Here is an 18,948-nt window from a genome sequence, read left to right on the forward strand (position 1 = left end):
AGGAAGAGAGGAGTCAGCAGCCCCAAGCAATTTCAAAATCCAGCAGGGCAAATTCCTCCAGGTTTCAGAGCCTGAGAATAATCTGCCTTTAAATATTTCCTAAAGACAGATTTCCAACAAGTAAAAGAGCACATTTATTTAAAAATCTTTCTTGTATATTGCTGAACCTCTCACCAGAAAAGTTTTATCAATTTACTTTTCCACCAGCAATGTATTATACTAGTGATTATTTTATCTAGTCACTTTGATCATATGTTATCATTAAAAAGATATATGCATATGTGTAAAATAAAACCTTTAAACTTTGCCAATTTCACATGAATAAAATTTTTAACTGTTTTTGGTGTTAGTGAGTGCCTTTAATAAGTCTTTCATAATTTTTCTTTACTGTTTATGCCCTTGCCAATTTTTAATTTTTTTATTGATTAGTGTGATGTTTTTGTATATTTAGAGTTTCTGATTTTGTATTGCAAGGATTTTCCCAAGTATTCATTTTAATTTTAAAAAAAATATATTTTTATTGATTTCAGAGAGGAAGGGAGAGGGAGAGAGATAGAAATATCAATGATGAGAGAGAATCATTGATCGGCTGCCTCCTGCACACCCCCCACTGGGGCCTGAGCCTACAACCCGGGCATGTACACTTGACTGGAATCGAACCCAGGACCCTTGAGTCCACTCTATCCACTGAGCCAAACCAGCTAGGGTTTCATTTTAATTGTTTTAAGTTTTTTTTTTTTGTAATATACAGAATTTGCTTTTTAATGCAGCCAGGTCTGCCATTTTTCATAGAGTACCTTTAGCAGGTATAGTTTGAATGTCCTTACCCTGCTAGTCAAATAAAAATAATTTTAAAGTAGATATTTGGTAACTGAAAGGCAAATTATGTGGAAAATTTATGTCGTACTGTGCTTATCTCTGAAAATGATGTGTCTGGTCTTCGAAATTCACGTCCTGTAGAAGGCCCAGCCCTGAGAGCTGACCCGGAACTGTGCCAGGAGCTCTGTGCGTTCTGCGGTCTTGTCCAGCTAGTGTGCACACTCACACTTCCAAATCCCATCGAAGTACCGTGCTCAACAGGTTGAGCTCTCTAATTCATCTTTTGAATCTACGGAGGTGGGAAAGTATTTGGATTGCAGAGATGTTTGAGTAGGGAGATATATGTATAATAAACTGTGAAGAGTGAATGCTGGAACAAGTATCCTTAAAATGTAATGAAACCAAGATGGGCTTACAAATGCTTAAAATCCCAACTTAGTTACAGTTTCCATATACTAGAATCCTAAAGAAATGGTTTATAAGATTTATTGAAATAGAAACATGGTCAGTGGATGAAATATGCTACAAAACGGTATTACGGTCTGATTTTAATTGTAGAGAAAAATAATATAATGTCTATGTATAGAAAATAGTCGGTAACAGACAATGATTAGTTTGGGGTAATTGGTCTTTTAAGTGTATATAAATATTTAAAACCTGTATTTTATAGATGTATATATTATATTTTATATATTTTTTTGTTTTATCTTTTCTGATATTTCTGGCTTTTTATAATGGACATGTTTTGTGTGTTTGATATAAAACATTGATACCTTCCTTCGTCCCAAAGAAATTGCTCCAAATTATTATTTGGCATACCTTTATTATTAATTTGAAGTTGACCCTACCATGATATTTTTTAGCCCATTGTGGTTGCGATGATTCAGATTCTACTTCAGATTCTACTCTCATTTGTTTATAGCATATTTGAGAGAAAATGATTTTTATTAAATGCTTCAGATTCTACTCTCAGTTGTTTATAGCATATTTGAGAGAAAATGATTTTTATTAAACTAAGGCATTAAAGTATAACACTGGAAAGGTTTAGCATTTTTCACTGTTACTGCTGAGGTAAATGATTTTCATTTGCAAAAGTGTTAGCATCTCTGAACAATATAAAGGATGCACTGAGCATTGTTTTCAGTTTTACTGGAGCATATTGAGTGATTTATGGATAGTAACAACTTTTAGATAATTTTTATTTACTTTATTTCTGGAAATCTTGGTTGCATTTTAGAACGTTATGTTAACTATATGTTAAAGCAAATTTGTCTGCCTTTTGATATGAATTTCTTGTGCCCTCAGAATAGTACCTGTTTTATAGTACTTGAAACTTTTACTTTTTATTTGTTATTTCTTAGGTAAACGCAAAGCACTGAAGTTGAATTTTGCAAATCCACCTTTCAAATCTACAGCAAGGTTTACTCTGAATCCCAATCCTACAGGAGTTCAAAACCCACACATGTGAGTATTTCTGTAAAAAATAAAAGACGCAACTCAAGCAAAGGTTTTAAAAGTTACTGCATTTTATGGATTATTTCTAGTTGAGGGATTGGTATTTCCATTATTTTTATAGGCCATTAGAAATATTACTACTTGAACTTCAATAGAAAGCTATTTGTGCTGTATTTGAGTAGGTAAACACAATTTTCCTTTTTAAAGTTTACTTAAAAGGAAAAATAACTAAAGATTTGGATATATTTATATCTTTTTTAGTTTTTCTCTCACTGAACTGAGAATATTGTTTATACCTTTTTTTCTGGATTTCCATTTAAATTGTAAGTGATATTTAGGAAACGTAATTTTCCCCTGTATATCTGCATTAATCATCCCCACTGAGTAGGTGACAAAATAGATTCCTATTCCTAATAAACTGACTTTCTGTGAGATTTCTGTGTCACAGTAAATCAAAACAGTGTGTACAGGTGTCAGTGATTATTTTCAAAATTTGTTCCTTGAATATTTTTTATTGAAAAATAGGATGTTTTATAACTTGTCACTGAATTTATTAGAAACATCTGTTCATTTAAAACAATACATTCAGAATAATACTTTACAGAAACCTTTGATTGAGTTGAAGTGATGTATTAATAATGTCTTTACCCCAGAAAATCTGTCATGCACAAAAGTAGTGGCTTTACATTTATATTTATGTCCATAAAAATAATTTTCACCCAGTTCTGGTATTGAGAACTATAAAGCAAGTGGTGAAAGATATGGTTAAAAAAAAACTTGTCAGAATAAATTATTTTATAGTTTTTAATAATTTCTCAATAATTTGTATTCATACCTTATTAGACTACAAGTATATTTATTCTTCCTAAAGATGCACATTTATTGCTATTTTTTTGTCTTTTGATGTTAGGTATGCATTGTATTTACAAGCACTAACAAATTGGTAGAAGGAAGAGTATATTGAAATAGGAATGCTGAAAATATTTTATTTTTAAAACAGCAGTCTAGAATGGAATAATGTTTACCTGTGTATCTGCTCTTATGCTTTCACCTATAACTTTACAGGGAATGAAAAATATTTTAAATGAAAACTGGAGTAACAGTTTATTTGACTGGGAATAGTGTCTGTCAATTTAATTAGACTGATGTTCATAATGGAAATTCTTGTTAGAGCTCAGCCTGACAAGTGGGGGCTATAGCATTGAGGAAGGAAACTCAGTACTGCTTGATTAGTCAGAGCTCAGTGCAAGGAAACACTCTTAAAAGAATCTCCTTCCTCCTTTCCTAGAAATTTTAGTGAAAGCTGGTTCTTGAACATAGTCTATTAACCTTGGTTGCTAGATGAACCATATATTTGTAAGAAAGAAAGGCTATGCAATAATCACCAAACTTAAGAGATATTTCTTCATCCTTTTTTTTTTTTTAAGCCACCTTGGACAAAGACAAAGACAACCTGATTTGTATTAGAACTGGAAAAACATTCACATGTATTGGAACTCTCTTCCCTCAAGAGTTTCTTCATGTATAGGGAATTTATGGACAAAAATCTTTCTTTTTTTTAAAATTAACAATAAAGAGGGTGAAAAAATGCTTTCTTGCAAAATTTGAGTCAATCAGGTGTTTTCTGTTGTTGTTAAATCTACTTCATCATCTATCTATACTAATAAAAGGGTAATAAGCTAATTAGAACAGGAGACCTTCCGGGAGACCTTCCAGACGTCCTTCCAGACAAAGCCTTGGTGGTGGGGCTGAAGCAGAGGTGGTTAGGGGCAATCAGGCCAGGAGGGGAGGGCAGTTGGGGGTGATCAGGCCATCAGGCGGGGGGGGGGGGGGGAGTTGGGGGCAAGCAGGCTGGCAAGGGGGGGCAGTTGGGGGTGAGAAGGCCGGCGGTGGTGGGGGCAGTTGGGGGCGAGCAGGCCGGCAGGCAGAGTGGTTAGGGATGATCAGGCAGGCAGGCAGGTGAGCGGTTAGGAGCCAGTGGTCGCAGATTGCGAGAGGGATGCCCCTCAAGTGGTCCCAGATTGGAGAGGGTGCAGGCCAGGCTGAGGGGCCACCCGCCACCCCCGGTGCACGAATTTTGTGCACTGGGCCACTAGTAATCCTATAACCAGCTAGATTTCTTATCCTTTATTTCTTCCCAGCAGATACTAAAAGTTTGAGAGGGCAAAGTAATAGGCATTTTTACTGTTTGTGTAGAATCTCTAGAATTTGATTTTTGGTGTGTAAAATTTTAGACCCAGACTTTGTTTGAATTTTCTTACTGCACTGGCTTATTATCTGGGTTGGAATAGCAACTGCCTCTTAGATATTGGTCCAAGACAATTGTTTCACTACTCAGGGCAGCATATCTCCTCTATCCTCCCACCCTTTCCATAAAGGAATCCTTCTGTGTTCTTCCTCTGAATTGTGTGCTGTCAGCACTGAAACTGCTGTTGGTCCCTGTTTAGGGTAAGTAGTTGCAATTAGGAAATATAACTTAAAGTTTGTGGGGGTTTCGAAAATGATTACCTCTGTGCTATTTATATATGTTTCCCCCTAAAAGTTCCTTCAACTTTATCTACATATATAAACCCTAAAGATCTGGTGCACAAAATTTGTGCACTGGGGTGGGAGGGTTGTCCCTCAGTCCAGCCTGCGCCCTCTCGCAGTCCAGGACCTCTTGCTTCTTACCGCATGCCTGCTGCCTGCTTGCTGCTCCTTACCACTTGGCTCGCTGCTCCTTAGCACTACCGCAGAGGCGTGAGAGGCTCCCGCCACTGCCGATGCGCTCGCCAGCCGTGAGCCTGGCTTCTGGCTTAGCAGAACTCCCTCTGTGGGAGCACACTGACCACCAGGGGGCAGCTCCTGCATTGAGTGTCTGCTCCCTGGTGGTCAGTGCACATCATGGCGACTGGTCATTCTGGTCATTCTGCCGGAATAGTCGCTTGGGCTTTAATTATACTAGAGGCCTGGTGCACGAAATTCGTGCGTGGGTAGGGTACCTAGGCTGGGCTGGTGATCAGGGCTGATCTTTGGGGTGACCGGTGGGGTGATCAGGGCCCCCCACTCGCATCCACCTTGGCCAGCTTGGTGCCACCTGCTCACCGGCCCCACCCCCTGCCACTGGTCACCTCCCTCTGCAGGGTGACCAGCAGGGTGATCAGGGGGCCTCTGTTGGCACCTGCCTTGGCCGGCCTGGCACCGCCTGCTCACTGGCCCTGTCCCCCGCCACCGCCGCTGGTCGCCTTCCTGCTCACATCTGCCTTGGCTGGCCTGGGGCCTGCGGGCTGGGGGCAGCTCCTGCATTGAGCATCTGCCCCCTGGTGGTCAGCATGTGTCATAGCAACTGGTCGTTCCACCGTTTGGTCTATTTGCATATTAGGCTTTTATTATATAGATAGGTTAGAGGCCCGGTGCACGAATTCATGCATCGGTGGGGTCCAGCCGGCCCACCCTGATGAGGGCCCATCGGATTGGGCAGGCCAGGGGAAGGGGCCACAGGTGGTTGGCCGACTGGCTCCGCCCCCGATCGGGGTCGGGTGGGGCAGTCAGGGCCTGGATCAGGTTTGTTGGCTGCCGCAGTGCGTGTCATAGCCACTGGTTGTTCCAGTTGTTCTGGTCATTCCGCTGTTCTGGTCACTGGCTTTTATATATATAGATAATACTTTTTCATGAATTTAGGAAAAGATAAGATGAACTATAAACAACTAATGAAGTTAAGATTGTTAAGATTATGTCCCGAGAAGAAGTTTCAGGTCACCTGGCTGCAGGATTCTGTAAAAGATTTTAAAAAGAAATTAAGACTGTTCTTATTTTCTGTGAACCAATAGTTTAAAAAAATTCCAAGAAATGATAGTTGGCTACAGCAATTCAGAAGTAAGTAGTAATACAGATTGAATTTCAAATGAATGAATGGGGTAGCAAGGTTAAGATCACAGTAAATAAACAACTTGGTGAAAAGTTTCACAAAGGGAACATGATTTGAATGGGAATTTGAAAGACAAGTAGAGAATAGATAGATAGAAGGGAGAATGGCTTTCTGGTGAGTGTAAATACAAGGTAAGTTTTGGGTACGTACCATGTATAGATCTATGTAATTGTAGCAGAGATGTTATTTATATATTACCTATTTCTATTTCTCATTGGAAACTTAGCATTTTTTCTTTATTTTTGGTATTCTATAATTATACTAGTGGCCCAGTGCACGAAATTCGTGCACATTAAAAGGGAATTAGAGAAAATATTTTAATATTGCTATTTGCCCTTTCTCTATAATAGAAGTGTCAGAGATGAAAGAAAATTAGTAAAATGTATATGAAAATCTTCCTCCTGTCAGAGTCTGGGACGTGTCATGGGACCCAGAGTCAAGTCCCCACCACCCGTGTGCGCCTCAAAATCGCACAAGACCCACACCCAGCTGGCCCCACCCCTGTCAAGCCCCGCCGGGTTGGGGGTGCAGCCTCAGGTCCCCCAGCACACACCAGGCGGGGGGCGCAGCCTCAGGTCCCTTGGCGCCGGGGGCGTGGCCTGAGGTCTCCCGGCCCGGTGCTGGGTGGGGGGTGCGGCCTGAGGTTCCCCAGCCCGGGGCAAAGGACGTGGCCTGAGGTCAACCATCAAGCCTCGCTGGGCGGGGTGCACGGCCTGAGGTCCCCTGGGCCAGTGCCAGGGCGGGATGTGCGGCCTGAGGTCCCCTGGCCTGGTGCTGGGGCGGGGGGTGTGACCTCAGGTCTCCTGGCCCAGGGCGAAGGGCGCAGCCTGAGGTCCCCCAGCCCGGCACCAGGGCGGGGGGCGCCCTTGAGGTCCCCCAATAAGCCCCAGTGGGTGGGGGGTGGCCTGAGGTCCCCAGTCAAGCCCCGCTAGGCGGGGGGCGCAGCCTCAGGTCCCCAATCCCAGCCCTGCGCCACTCAGTTTCAGGTCCCTGCTGATCACTTGTTATGGGACCCGCGCCTCTGCTGTGGGTGCAGCCATCTTGTGATGGTGTGAGGGTTAATTTGCATATTACCTCTTTATTATATAGGATGAGGATATGCTTAGGTTTGGATCATCTTTCTCTGTGTACTGGAAGAACTGTTTCAGTTTGAAGATTCATGTATCTGTTTCTGAGAAAATTTCTGCTACTTTTAAAAAAAAAATAGAGTCCTTCATGTTTTCCCTATTCTTTCTTCCTGAAATGTGTGTTATTTGGATGTTGGATCTCTTGAATTCCCTGGTTCTCTGACTTTCATATTTTCCATCTCTGTGTTTTTTGCTGTATAACCTTGGAGATTTCCTTTATATTCTGACTCTAATATATATTTTATTTTAATTTCTATGAGTTGATTGTGGCTTTTTCTTAGTATCTTATTCTTGGTTTATGGGTGTCAAATCTGGAATTTTAAAGTCTTTTCTATCATCTAGGGAATTTATTTCCTAAAGGGTCAGTTTTTCTTTTATCTTTGTCTTTCTCCTTTGTGTTAGTTTTTTTGTTACTACTGTCTTATAAGTCTCGATTGTTCATAGATGGTTGAGGATGAGGAAATTAGAAGGCTGATTGGAAGTTCTGGTTATTGAAGGTCAACTGGTGACCTTGACTTTATTTAGTTTTCTGTGAATGGTTTGAGATCTGCCTGTCAGGCCATGAGTATTCTAGATGCCAGAGTAATAAGTGGGACCAATATTCACCCTAGGAGGCCTGGTTCTTTTCATATAATATGTTTATTTTCTTTAGAGACATGCTATTTTTTTTATTGTTGTTATTTTGAGGGAAGGTTAGAGAAGAAAGGAGGAACTGAGTAGACCTTTCTTTTAGAAAGACTTTTAATGAACTCATCTGTCTCTAGGCCTCCATACCTTCCTACTGTGGATACCCTCTGAGGTTTTGTTGGGACCATTGCTTATCTCTCATCTCTGCCGTATGCTCTCTTCCACCTTGTGTTATGGACAGTAGTTTTCTTTACTACTATTTTTTTTTAAACCTTTTATTATGGAAAGTTGCAAGTACATACATACAAAACTAGAGAGTGGTAGGCGAATCTGTCTGTATTTACCAATCAGCGTTAGCAGTGTCTGCAGCTAATGTGGCCAATATTGTTTTTATCTATTCCTCAATTCCCCTTCCCCTACCCACCCAGCCCCTTAGTTTTAATCAAATTTCAGACATATAATTCCATCTATTAATATTTCAGGATGTATTTCTAAAAGACAAGGACTCCTTTTAAAAAACATAATAACAATACCATTGTTATAGCTGGTAAAATAAATAAATCTTGAATGTCATCAAATAAGTATATTACTTCAGCTTTATTTTTGAGTAGTTTGAAGCAGGATCTGAACAAGGTCCCACCTGCAGCTGGCTGATAATTCTGAAGCCATTGAGTCCCTTCTCATGGAAGTAATCGGTTTTGCTTTGTTTAGACATTTTGTCTGCTTTCAGGCATTCAGAAAATTTGTTTAAATCTCTGTTTTTCATTACTGTCTTTAAAAAAAATATTCTTTTTATGCAAGTCCTTAGAGAGTGAGGAGAGAACCTGAACAGGAAGTCTTTGTTTTTAATTATCATTGATTAAAATTATTATAAATGCTTCCAACATGTAAAGCATGAGTTTTATAGAGACTCTTGTACCTGCTACCTAGATCAAGCATGTTAAACTCGCAGCGGGCGGGCGGCATGTCTTTTTAAAATAAACGAGTTTACATGCTTGACCCAGATGTAACAAATGTTAACATATGCTCCTGGGCTCTTTAAGTGAAAGATTAAGTTGTAAAACTAAAGAATAAAAGGAAAAACTAAAGGAAAATGTGTGGCTACCTTTTAAATTTCCATCAGGATTGGGTTATCTAGGCGCTATAAGTCTTTTAATAGCCCAGGGGTATTTTTATAAATGTGGCAGGCTTGTTCTAAAATCATGTTCTGTATATAAACTTGACACGAACAGTAGCAGGTATTCTGTTAGAGTCTGTGCTTCGTCATGCCGAGTAGGGAGTGAATGCTCTCAGTGTACTGCATCATTTAGAATGCACCACATACAATTGTGACTCTGAAAGAACGGTCCCTTTATCTTCACAGCGTATCGGAGTGGTACAAGAAGAAACACTAGCTTAAACGCTAACATTGGAAATGAATAACGATGCATACAGATACATTTTGGGCCTTAAGCTAAACATTTTGGAACCATATGTTCTAAGTTTGTTGAGACCAAGAGGATCTCTAGTAGCTCATTTATCTTTATTACATTTGAGCAGAAAATGGCTTAGTTGTGCCACAGAACATCTAGGAAGTTTTAAAGTCCCCCAGTTAATCATTATATTCTTCATTCTATAATGCGCCTACTCATGAGAACTTCATCTTAAAACTAGAACACTAATTATAAATTATCTAGGCACTTATTACTGGTTAAACTGTGGAAGCTTATCTTTTATACTTTATTATCATGGATTAATCATAGTAGTTAATTTTGGAGTCCTGGCTTCTATCCCAGCCACTTAACTCTTATTTTATTTAAAAAAAATATTTACTTTTTATTGATTTCAGAGAGGAAGCGAAAGGGAGAGACAGAAACATCAATAATGAGAGAGAACCACTGATCGCTGCCTCCTGCACACCCCACACTGGGGATTGGGTTCCCAACCTGGGCATGTGCCCTGACCTGGAATCGAGCTGCGACCTCCTGGTTCATAGGTCAACATTCAGCCACTGAGCCACTGCTGGGTGGGCGTGACTTTCATTATTTTATACGATGAGTTAGAAGAGAGGGAGTTGGTGTGTGTGTGTGTGTGTGAGAGAGAGAGAGAGAGAGAGAGAGGGAGAGAGAGGAGAAGGGGAGGGGAGAGGAAAAGAAGGGAGGGGAGGGGGTATTGATTCAGGTGTGTACTACTTCATGTGAAATCTCATGCTTAAGCTTCATAGGCTAAGTGTTTGTAAGGAGGGAGAGGGCTCTGTAGTCTTGTGTGTTCTCATTCCCCAGAGATGTGCCTAGGACATCTCTGGTTAATTTATAAGTGAGAAAGCCACCAGTATACTTGAGCTTAAAAGGTGCTGTTTTTTGTTTTTTTATTTTCCATCTCTGAAAATTGTTGACACAGTCTCAGTAATTTGGAATTTCTATAGTGGAGCACTTTCACAAAATGATAGTAATGGAATAAATATTTATAGGTATAGCCCTAGACAGTTGGGCTCAGTGGATAGAGTGTCGGCCTGTGGACTGAAGGGTCCCAGGTTCCAGCCAGGGGCACATGCTTGGGTTGTGGGCAGGAGGCGGCTGATCAATGATTCTTTCTCATCATTGAAGTTTCTGTGTGTCTCTCTCTTCCTCTCTGAAATCAATAAAGAAATATATATTTTAAAAAAGGAAATATTTATAGGTATAAATTACTACCCCAAAATTTAAAACACCAAATTTAAATACTATGGGATCTCCTCCCCACCCCCCTCAGCTGGTTTAGATTTACTGCTGCAAACTTTAAAAAAAAAAAAAATATGTTTTTTTTTTTTATTTCAGAGAGAGGAAGGGAGAGTGAGAGAGAGATAGAAAACATCAGTGATGAGAGAGAATCATCGATCGGCTGCCTTCAGCATGCCCCCTATTAGGGATCAAGGCCACAACCTGTGCATATGCCTTGACCTGGAATCGAACTGTGAGTTCTTGGTTCATGGGTCAAAGCTCAACCACTGAGTCACACTGGCCAGGCCAAACTTTTTCTTATTGTGGCAAAGCATACATAATATAAACGGAACCATTTCTAAGTGTACTGCTCAGTGGTATTAAGCACGTTCACATTGTTGTGCATCTCTCACTACCATCTATCTTTAGATCGCTGTCATTTCTCAAACTGAAATGACATTAAGCACTAACTCCTCATTCCTTCTCCCTGCCCCTGCCCCTGGCAGCCCCTGTTCTCGTTCTCTATGAATATGATTACTTTAGGTATCTCTTATAAGTGGAATTACACAATATTTTGTGTCTGACTTATTTTACTTAACATGATATTTTTATACTCCATGTATGTTGTAATATATGTCAGAATTTTCTTTATAAGCCTGAATAATATTTTATTGTATGTGTATATATGACCTTTTGTTTATCATTAGTCTGTGATGGACATTTGGGTGTGTCTACCTTTTGAGTACAGTGAGTAATGCTGCTGTGTGAGATAATCTTTTAAAGCTTTCGTATGGTACTTCCTCAAGTTTAGAGGTATTTAATGTTCCCTTCAGCCCCACATTCTGCCTCAGTGTACCTGCCAGCTTGGTACATTCCCTTGAGTGAGAGATTCATGGAGAAGTGATTCTCAACCGAGGGTGTGGATGACCTGACTGTCTATGTGGTCCCCACCCCTGGAGATTCACTGGTATCGTCTCCTTAAGTTGGATGTTTATAGGCGAGGGATTGAGTGTTAATTCTGGAATGTTTATTGAAAGAAATTAATGATAAATAATGTTGAATTGCTTGTCTGCTAAAAATGAATTTACTTTTGATATTTTAAATCAGCGGTCGCCAACCGGTGGTCCGCGGACCACTGATGGTCGGTGAGGTCCGAAAGGTTGGTGACTGCTGTTTTAAATCATCTATGTTCTTGAATCAGAGACTTAGGCAGACATTTAAGAGATTTCCCTGTTCTTTGACCTATAGTCCAGCAAAGTTCTGCTTTTAAAGGAATGTCTGCTTTCCTTGCTTTTGTTGAGGTTTCCAACCATTTCTAAACAGGCAGCAAGTTAAATACACACACACACACACACACACACGTATACATTAATATATAAAATATTTTTATTGATTTTAGAGAGGAAGGGAGAGGGAGAGAGATATAGAAACATCAATGATGAGAATCACTGATGAGCTGCCTCCTGCATGCCCCCTACTGGCGATAGAGCCCACAACCTGTGCATGTGCCCTGACTGGGAATCCAGCCATGACCTCCTGGTTCATACATAGATTTTCAATCACTGAGCCACACCGGCCAGACCCCATCCCCACTTTAGGTGCTGGTCAAAAGCCTGTGCTTCTGACTGACAGGCTATAGGTTCCAACTACCTCCTCAGGTTCTATTAATTTGCTAGCGTGGCTCACAGAACTTAGTAAATGCGTTTACCAGTTTATTAAAAGAAGTGATAAAGGATAGAGATGAACAGTCAGATGAAGAGAGACATAGGGTGAGATCTGGGAGAGTCCAGAGCAGGAGCTTCTGTCCCATGGAGTTGGGTGGGCTACCAGCACCTCCCGGTGTGGACGTGTTCCCCACCCTGAAAGCTCTCTGAACACCCTTCGGAGTTTTATGGAGGCTTCAGCACACAGGCATGATCAGTTAATAGCTCCATGTTCAGCCTCTCTGCACTTTGGAGGCCTGGGGCTGAAAATTCCAAGTTTCTAATCATGGCTGGGTCTTTCTGGTGATCAGCCCCCATCCAGGGGTCCACAGTCAACTCATTAAAACAGTGGTTCTCAACCTTCCTAATGCCGTGACCCTTTAATACAGTTCCTCATGTTGTGGTGACCTCCAACCATAAAATTATTTTCGTTGCTACTTCATAACTGTAATTTTGTTACTGTTATGAATTGTAATGTAAATATCTGTGGTTTCCGATGATCTTAGGCGACCCTGCTAGCGGTTCTCAACCTGTGGGTCGTGACTGCTGCTGTAGAGTCTAAGACCATAGGAAAACACAGATATTTACATTACGATTCATTAACAGTAGCAACGAAAATAATTTTATGGTTGGAGGTCACCACAACATGAGGAACTGTATTAAAGGGTCGCGGCATTAAAAAGGTTGAGAACCACTGCATTAGAACAAAAGATGCTCCTAGTGCTGTTATTACTTAGGAATTTACAAAGGTTTTGAGAGTTCTGTGCCAGGAAGTGGGGAGTAGGTATATACAGGGTGTTCCCCCAAAATGTATACAGACTTTGAATATTTATTAATTCCAGTTGGTTAAATCTGGAAAGAAAGAAACTCAATTGAGGTATTAGAAAACTGTGTATACATTTTTTGGGGGACACCATATATATATATACACGTGTGTGTGTATTTTTTCTATTCATACCATTATTACATACCCACTGGAATGGATAAGATTTAAAAGACCACATAGTATATTGGCAAGTATATGGTGTAATTGGACTTTTTATATATTGTTGGGGAAGTAGAAAATGGTACAACCACTTAAGAAAACTCTGATAGTTTTTTACAAAGTTAAACTTACATCCACCTCATTACTCAATAATTCTACTCCTTGCTTACAGAAGGTGAAACCGTCCTCAGAAAGATTTGCATATAAATGTTTATAAACACTTTATTTGTAATAGCCCCCAAACAAGAAACAACCCAGATGTCCAATGATGGAAGAATGGATCAACAAGTTTTGGTGCAGTCATCCCTCGGTATCTGTGTGGATTGATCTAGGACCCCTCACAGACACCAAAATCTGTGGATGCTTATATATATTTACCTTATATAAAATGGTGTAGTATTTGCATATAACGTACATCTTTTGATTAATGATAGTAGCTGATATAATGTAAATGCTGTGTAAGTAGTTATACTGTATTGTTTAGTCTGGGCATGTTTAGTGCAGACCCCCCACCATCACAGGTCTAACTACTTAGCACATGTCAGCAACAACATAGCTTTTTTCAGTTTTTGATGTGTGGTTGGATCCATGGATGAGGAACTCTTAGGTAAGGTGGCCAGCTAAATAGTCAATGAAATAGCCCTCAACAAATAAAAAAGAACAAAGTACTGATGCCCACAAGCACATTGATGAATCTCCAAAAATGCTGAGCAAAAGCCAGCCAGACACTGTTTGATTCTATCTACATGATATTCTAAAGTAGGTGAAACTTTTATCTGATTTTATCAAAATCAGAGCTGTGTTTGTGGAGGAACTGACACAATGGCGCAAGAGAACTTTCTGGGGTGACGGAAGGTTCTGCATCTTGTTAAGTGATGATGTATAAGGTGTGTGCATTTCTTAACTCATCCTCCTATATACTTATGATCTGTGCATTTCATTGTATGAAAACGATACTTCAATTTTAAAAAGCCAGAAAACTAACAGTAAAAATTATGAGTATATGTTTTACTCTCCCTGAACAGCCTTGCGGTTTTTTGTCCTTGTTCTCCAAGTACTGTGTGTTTCAACAGTCAAGTGATAAGCATGTGAACATTGTTTTTATTGAATTCAGCGCTTATGCCTGTAGAGCAGTGTTGTGACATATTAGGTTTCTGTCCATTTGGTTTCCCTTGAAAGCATCCTGAGTAAAATTCTTACAAAGTTTATCAAGTATCTTTTTAGAGTTAATCTAGAACACCTGTCAAGTTACATAAGGTATGGTGTACTCTTCAGTAGTCAGATTCTCCTAGAAGAAGTGTGGGGACATGCTGTCTTTTTTTTTTTTTTTTAAAGAATATATTTTTATTGATTTCAGAGAGGAAGGAAGAGGGAGAGAGGGATAGAAACATCGATGATGAGAGAGAATCATTGATTGGCTGCCTCCTGCATGCCCTGAGCCAGCAAACTGGGTAGTTGCTCTGACCAGGAATCAAATGAACCGTGACCTCCTGGTTCATAGGTTGACGCTCAACCACTGAGCCATGCTGGCCGGGTGGGACATGCTATCTCTATTGTGCTTTTATTGAAAAAGAACATTTACTAGTCTTTCTAGCCCCCTACATCCCTGCCTCTCTGATGCAGAAAAGTATAAAGAAAGCCCAAATGGTCCATAATTTTTCCACTCAGATAGTTTGTGTTACCCTTTAAACAATGAGTAATGGATACTTTCAACAGTAAAGATATATTAAAAAAAAAAAAATGGGTCATGGCCCTAACCAGTTTTGCTCAATGGCTAGAGCATTGGCTCTCAGACTAAAGGGTCCCAGGCTCGATTCTGATCAAGGGCCTTGGTTGCAGGCTCGATCCCAGGCCCTGGTTGGGGTGTATGCAGGAGGCAACCAATCGATGTGTCTCTCACATCAATGTTTCTCTCTCTCTGTCTCTCCCCCTTCGATCCCCTCTCTAAAAATCAATGGAAAAAATATCCTCAGGTGAGGAGTAACAACAACAATGAAAATTTAAAAATGAGTAATGTGTGCTTCTGGTAAGAGAATTCATTTGGTGCAGAAAGTTATAAAATAAAGAGTAAGCTTCATGCCCTTAATATTTCTCTCTGAAGATTAAACCCTGTAAGTGTAATAATTCCTTGCAGAAAAATTTGTTCAAATATCAAAATATATAATAATTTGTATAAATCCATGAAAATATTTATACAAAAAGCAGTTTTATTGTACGCTGCTTTGTAGCTTGATTTTTTTTCATCTTTATTTTTATTTTTTTAAAGTATATTTTTATTGATTTCATAGAGAAAGGGAAAGGGAGAGATAGATTGAAACATCAATGATGAGAGAGAATCATTGATCTGCCACCTCTTGCACACCCCCTACTGGGGATCGAGCCTGCAACCCGGGCATGTGCCCTTGACCAGAATCAAACCCTTTAGTCTGCAGGCAGACTCTCAACCCACTGAGCCAAACCAGATAGGGCTCACTTTGTACATCTTGAGGATACGTACTTCTAAATTAGCACATTATTCTTTTTCAGTCAGTTATATATCTGTTATTACATTGTGTAGATGTATTATATATTTATCTAGTTTACTGATAGCCATTAATCATTTTCATTTTTAAATTGAAAACAGTGTTTTAAAGAGCAACTTTTGGTGAAATGTATTTTTTTTTTTTAATTAAAAAATGGTTTAATCCTTCACAGTACTAGTTTTTGACCCTTCTATCTTAGGAGACTGGAAGTGGCTGTGTCTTCTCAACCTTGGCCCTGTTGACATTTCAGGGTGGATAATTCTTTGCAGTGGGGGCTGTCTTGTGCATTGTAGGATGCTGAGCAGCATCTCTGGATTCTGCCCACTAGATGGCGGGAGCCCCCTCCTCCCCCAGTTGTAATAACCAAAATTGTCTCCAGACACTGTCGAGGACTCTTGAGGGGCAAAATTGTCCATGATTAAGTACCACTGGTACAGGGAACATTGCAGCTTCACACAGGTGGTTACTATTGCTTCTCTCCTGACTGAGGAACTGCCAAAGTCTTCAGGTATAAGAGGTGTGTTCCTCCTTATCTTGGGGTTTGAGTGGATGACAAAAAAGGGGAGCTTGGGGAATGGAATAAGGATATCTCAGAGTCAGGGAGTGCACAAAGCTTTCTGAGCAAATGGTAGCTGTCAGAAACCTAAGCAACTCAACACACGTTTCATGCATTTAACAAGTGTTTGTTGAATACCTAACCTCTACTAGGTACTATGGTGGACATGGTGTTGTGTTCATGTTAAAATAAAGAAGTGTGATTGCTACTTCATGAAGATTAAAGTATAGAGGTAGACACAGGCATTCAGCAAAATATACAGGGTTGGCAAAAGTAGGTTTACAGTTCTGAGTACGCGGGATAGTTTATTGTATTACTACTTATTAATTATTGTATTTTCCATACAAACAACTGTAAACCTACATTTGCCCACCCCTGTATATTTTTAAAAAATTATATTTTATATATGATTATAACTAGTATATGCATTATTGAAGGAAAAGAACCAGATGCTATGAGAGCATGGAAGAGGAGCCTGCTTTAGAGTGGAGATGTTGAAGAAATTAAAGACTTCTGAGCTTGTGTCGTTTTTAGTAGATTTGAGGAAGGGACTGACTGATAAATAGTGTCCCAAGTGCAGGGAATAGCTTGTCTTTGAAGTTGCAAGACATCAAGGTAGGAAAGATTCAGCTTTTCATGGAACCGAACGAATGGCAGTTTGTTTAGAGAATGATTGAATGAGAAGGGAAAGTGGGTTTAAAATAAGTGTGGAGAGGTAGTCATGGGCCAGATAATGTATGGCCTTATAGGTAAGGCTTGGGATGACATCTAAAGTGCTGTGGGAAGGTCTGCAGGGTTATGAGCAGATGAATGACATGATTTGCTTGATATTCTAAAGTGATTATTCTGGTTGCTGTGGAGTATGTTTTGGAAGGAGGCAAAAATGAACTTAGGGAGTCCTAGTAAGGTTATGTAGCTGAAGCACAATGGGTGACAATGAATGATAAAGGTTGACTACAGTGGAGATAGAGGGAAATGGACAGATTCCAAGAAATTTTGAAGGTAGCATTAACAAAAATTGATACTATTTTGAATGTGGGTGGTGAAAGAGGGGAAGGTGTTCTTAGTGACTTCCAGAATTCTGGGTCGGATGATGGGTTCAGTTGCCATTACTGAGATGGGGACCCTGGGTATGGGTATCTGTGGATGAGGGAGTGTAGAAAAACAAGAATTTAGCTATCCAAAGGAGAGTCTAGATCGGGAATTACAGGTTGAGAGTCCTCAGCATATAGATGATATTATTGTCTGGAGACAGAGAATCTTGATGAGAATTGGATCCAGGACTTAGTCCCGAGGAAATCTAATATTTAGAGGTGGATAGAAGAGGAACAACAGGCAGAGATGGGAAAGACACTCGAGAGGGTAGGAAGCAAGTTAGTAGGGTGCGATGTCATAGAAACCAAGCACTGTTTCAAAGGGCAGGTGGACGGGGTGGTGGACAGCTGTGTCTAAGGACAGGCTGCTTTGTTGGTGATGACTCCTGGGACGCACTTTTAACTATTCTGACTCATGTACTTGGGGGAAGGAGTTTTAGCTACCAGTTGAGATTGGGCTTCAAACAGGGAAAGAGCTTAAGAAAACTTGTTACCTGTTGGTTAGGGCATCTTTCCTGACTTTTTCTGTAAGAAACACAGCCCAGAAATACTATTTATTGTAAAGGTAAGCTCTGAGTACAGCTGACCCTTGGTCAGCTTTTAGTGAATGGGCCGTCTATAGCAGCAACATGCAAACACCAATGTTTACCCTATTCTCTCTAATATACCCTTTTCCTTAGTGATAAAAAATGCTTTCTACTCCATAAATCTGTACTGCTTCAAAATACTGCAGATTTGTATGGTTAATACCTCTGTTCACTGAATATGGACATCAGAATTTGAAAATTTATATTTGGAGTGTTTGAGCAATTTTTCTAGACATCTTTTTTCAGTTTTCCTCCTTTTGCTTTACCTTAGATCTTAGCAGAGATACTCATTTTGTTAGTAATGCTAGGGAGCAGGCAGTTTCCATGGCAACTGGCAGACTGAGTTTGCTGTGGAAATTTCCGGAATTAATAGAGCTGCATTGCAGAAGGATGTATAAAGCAGTATTCATCTAGACATCCTAACAGTATGGACACAGAAGAATAGTTGCAGTGGTGTGCAGGGTATGTGTTCCATTTATTTTCCTGTCTAAAGAGCATTGCTAGTTATATATACATATGGTGAAAAGAGGAAGAGCTTGAGGCATTTTAGTATATGTTGGCTCGATAAAATCAAGGATGCTTAGGGGGGAAAAGGAAGAAATTGGAAAGCATTTCTAGGAAATCAAGATCAAGATAAATGAGGTAGGAGAATGTGATAATGAAACAGGAGGAGAAAATGCACTTCAATTTGATTATTAGTAAATAAAGGTTCTTTTGGATGGTGGCTCTAGAATATATATTAAAGGAAAATCAGTAGGTATTGGAAAGTTTAAGGAATCAAGTTTTCTTGCCTCAGAAGAAAACAAAGATAAGGGAGGTATTAAGGAGGTTGGCTGCTGACTTAATTACATAGTTATATGTATATTATGATATACATATATCGTAATG

At 39.8% G+C, this 18,948-nt stretch overlaps 1 protein-coding gene across 5 annotated transcripts in view; it reads left to right on the forward strand.

Moving 5' to 3' along the window:
- Nucleotides 1-18,948, forward strand: part of MAP2K4 (mitogen-activated protein kinase kinase 4) — a 112,146-nt gene that overhangs the window by 36,015 nt on the left and 57,183 nt on the right. For all 5 annotated transcript variants that reach the window (XM_079798922.1, XM_079798924.1, XM_079798923.1 and 2 more), the window contains one exon: nucleotides 2,181-2,283. In XM_079798922.1, the coding sequence (XP_079655048.1) occupies nucleotides 2,181-2,283 (103 nt within the window). The remainder of the gene's footprint in view (nucleotides 1-2,180; nucleotides 2,284-18,948) is intronic.

This window comes from Cnephaeus nilssonii (assembly GCF_951640355.1).
Source record: "Cnephaeus nilssonii genome assembly, chromosome: 19".
NCBI lineage: Eukaryota > Metazoa > Chordata > Mammalia > Chiroptera > Vespertilionidae > Cnephaeus > Cnephaeus nilssonii.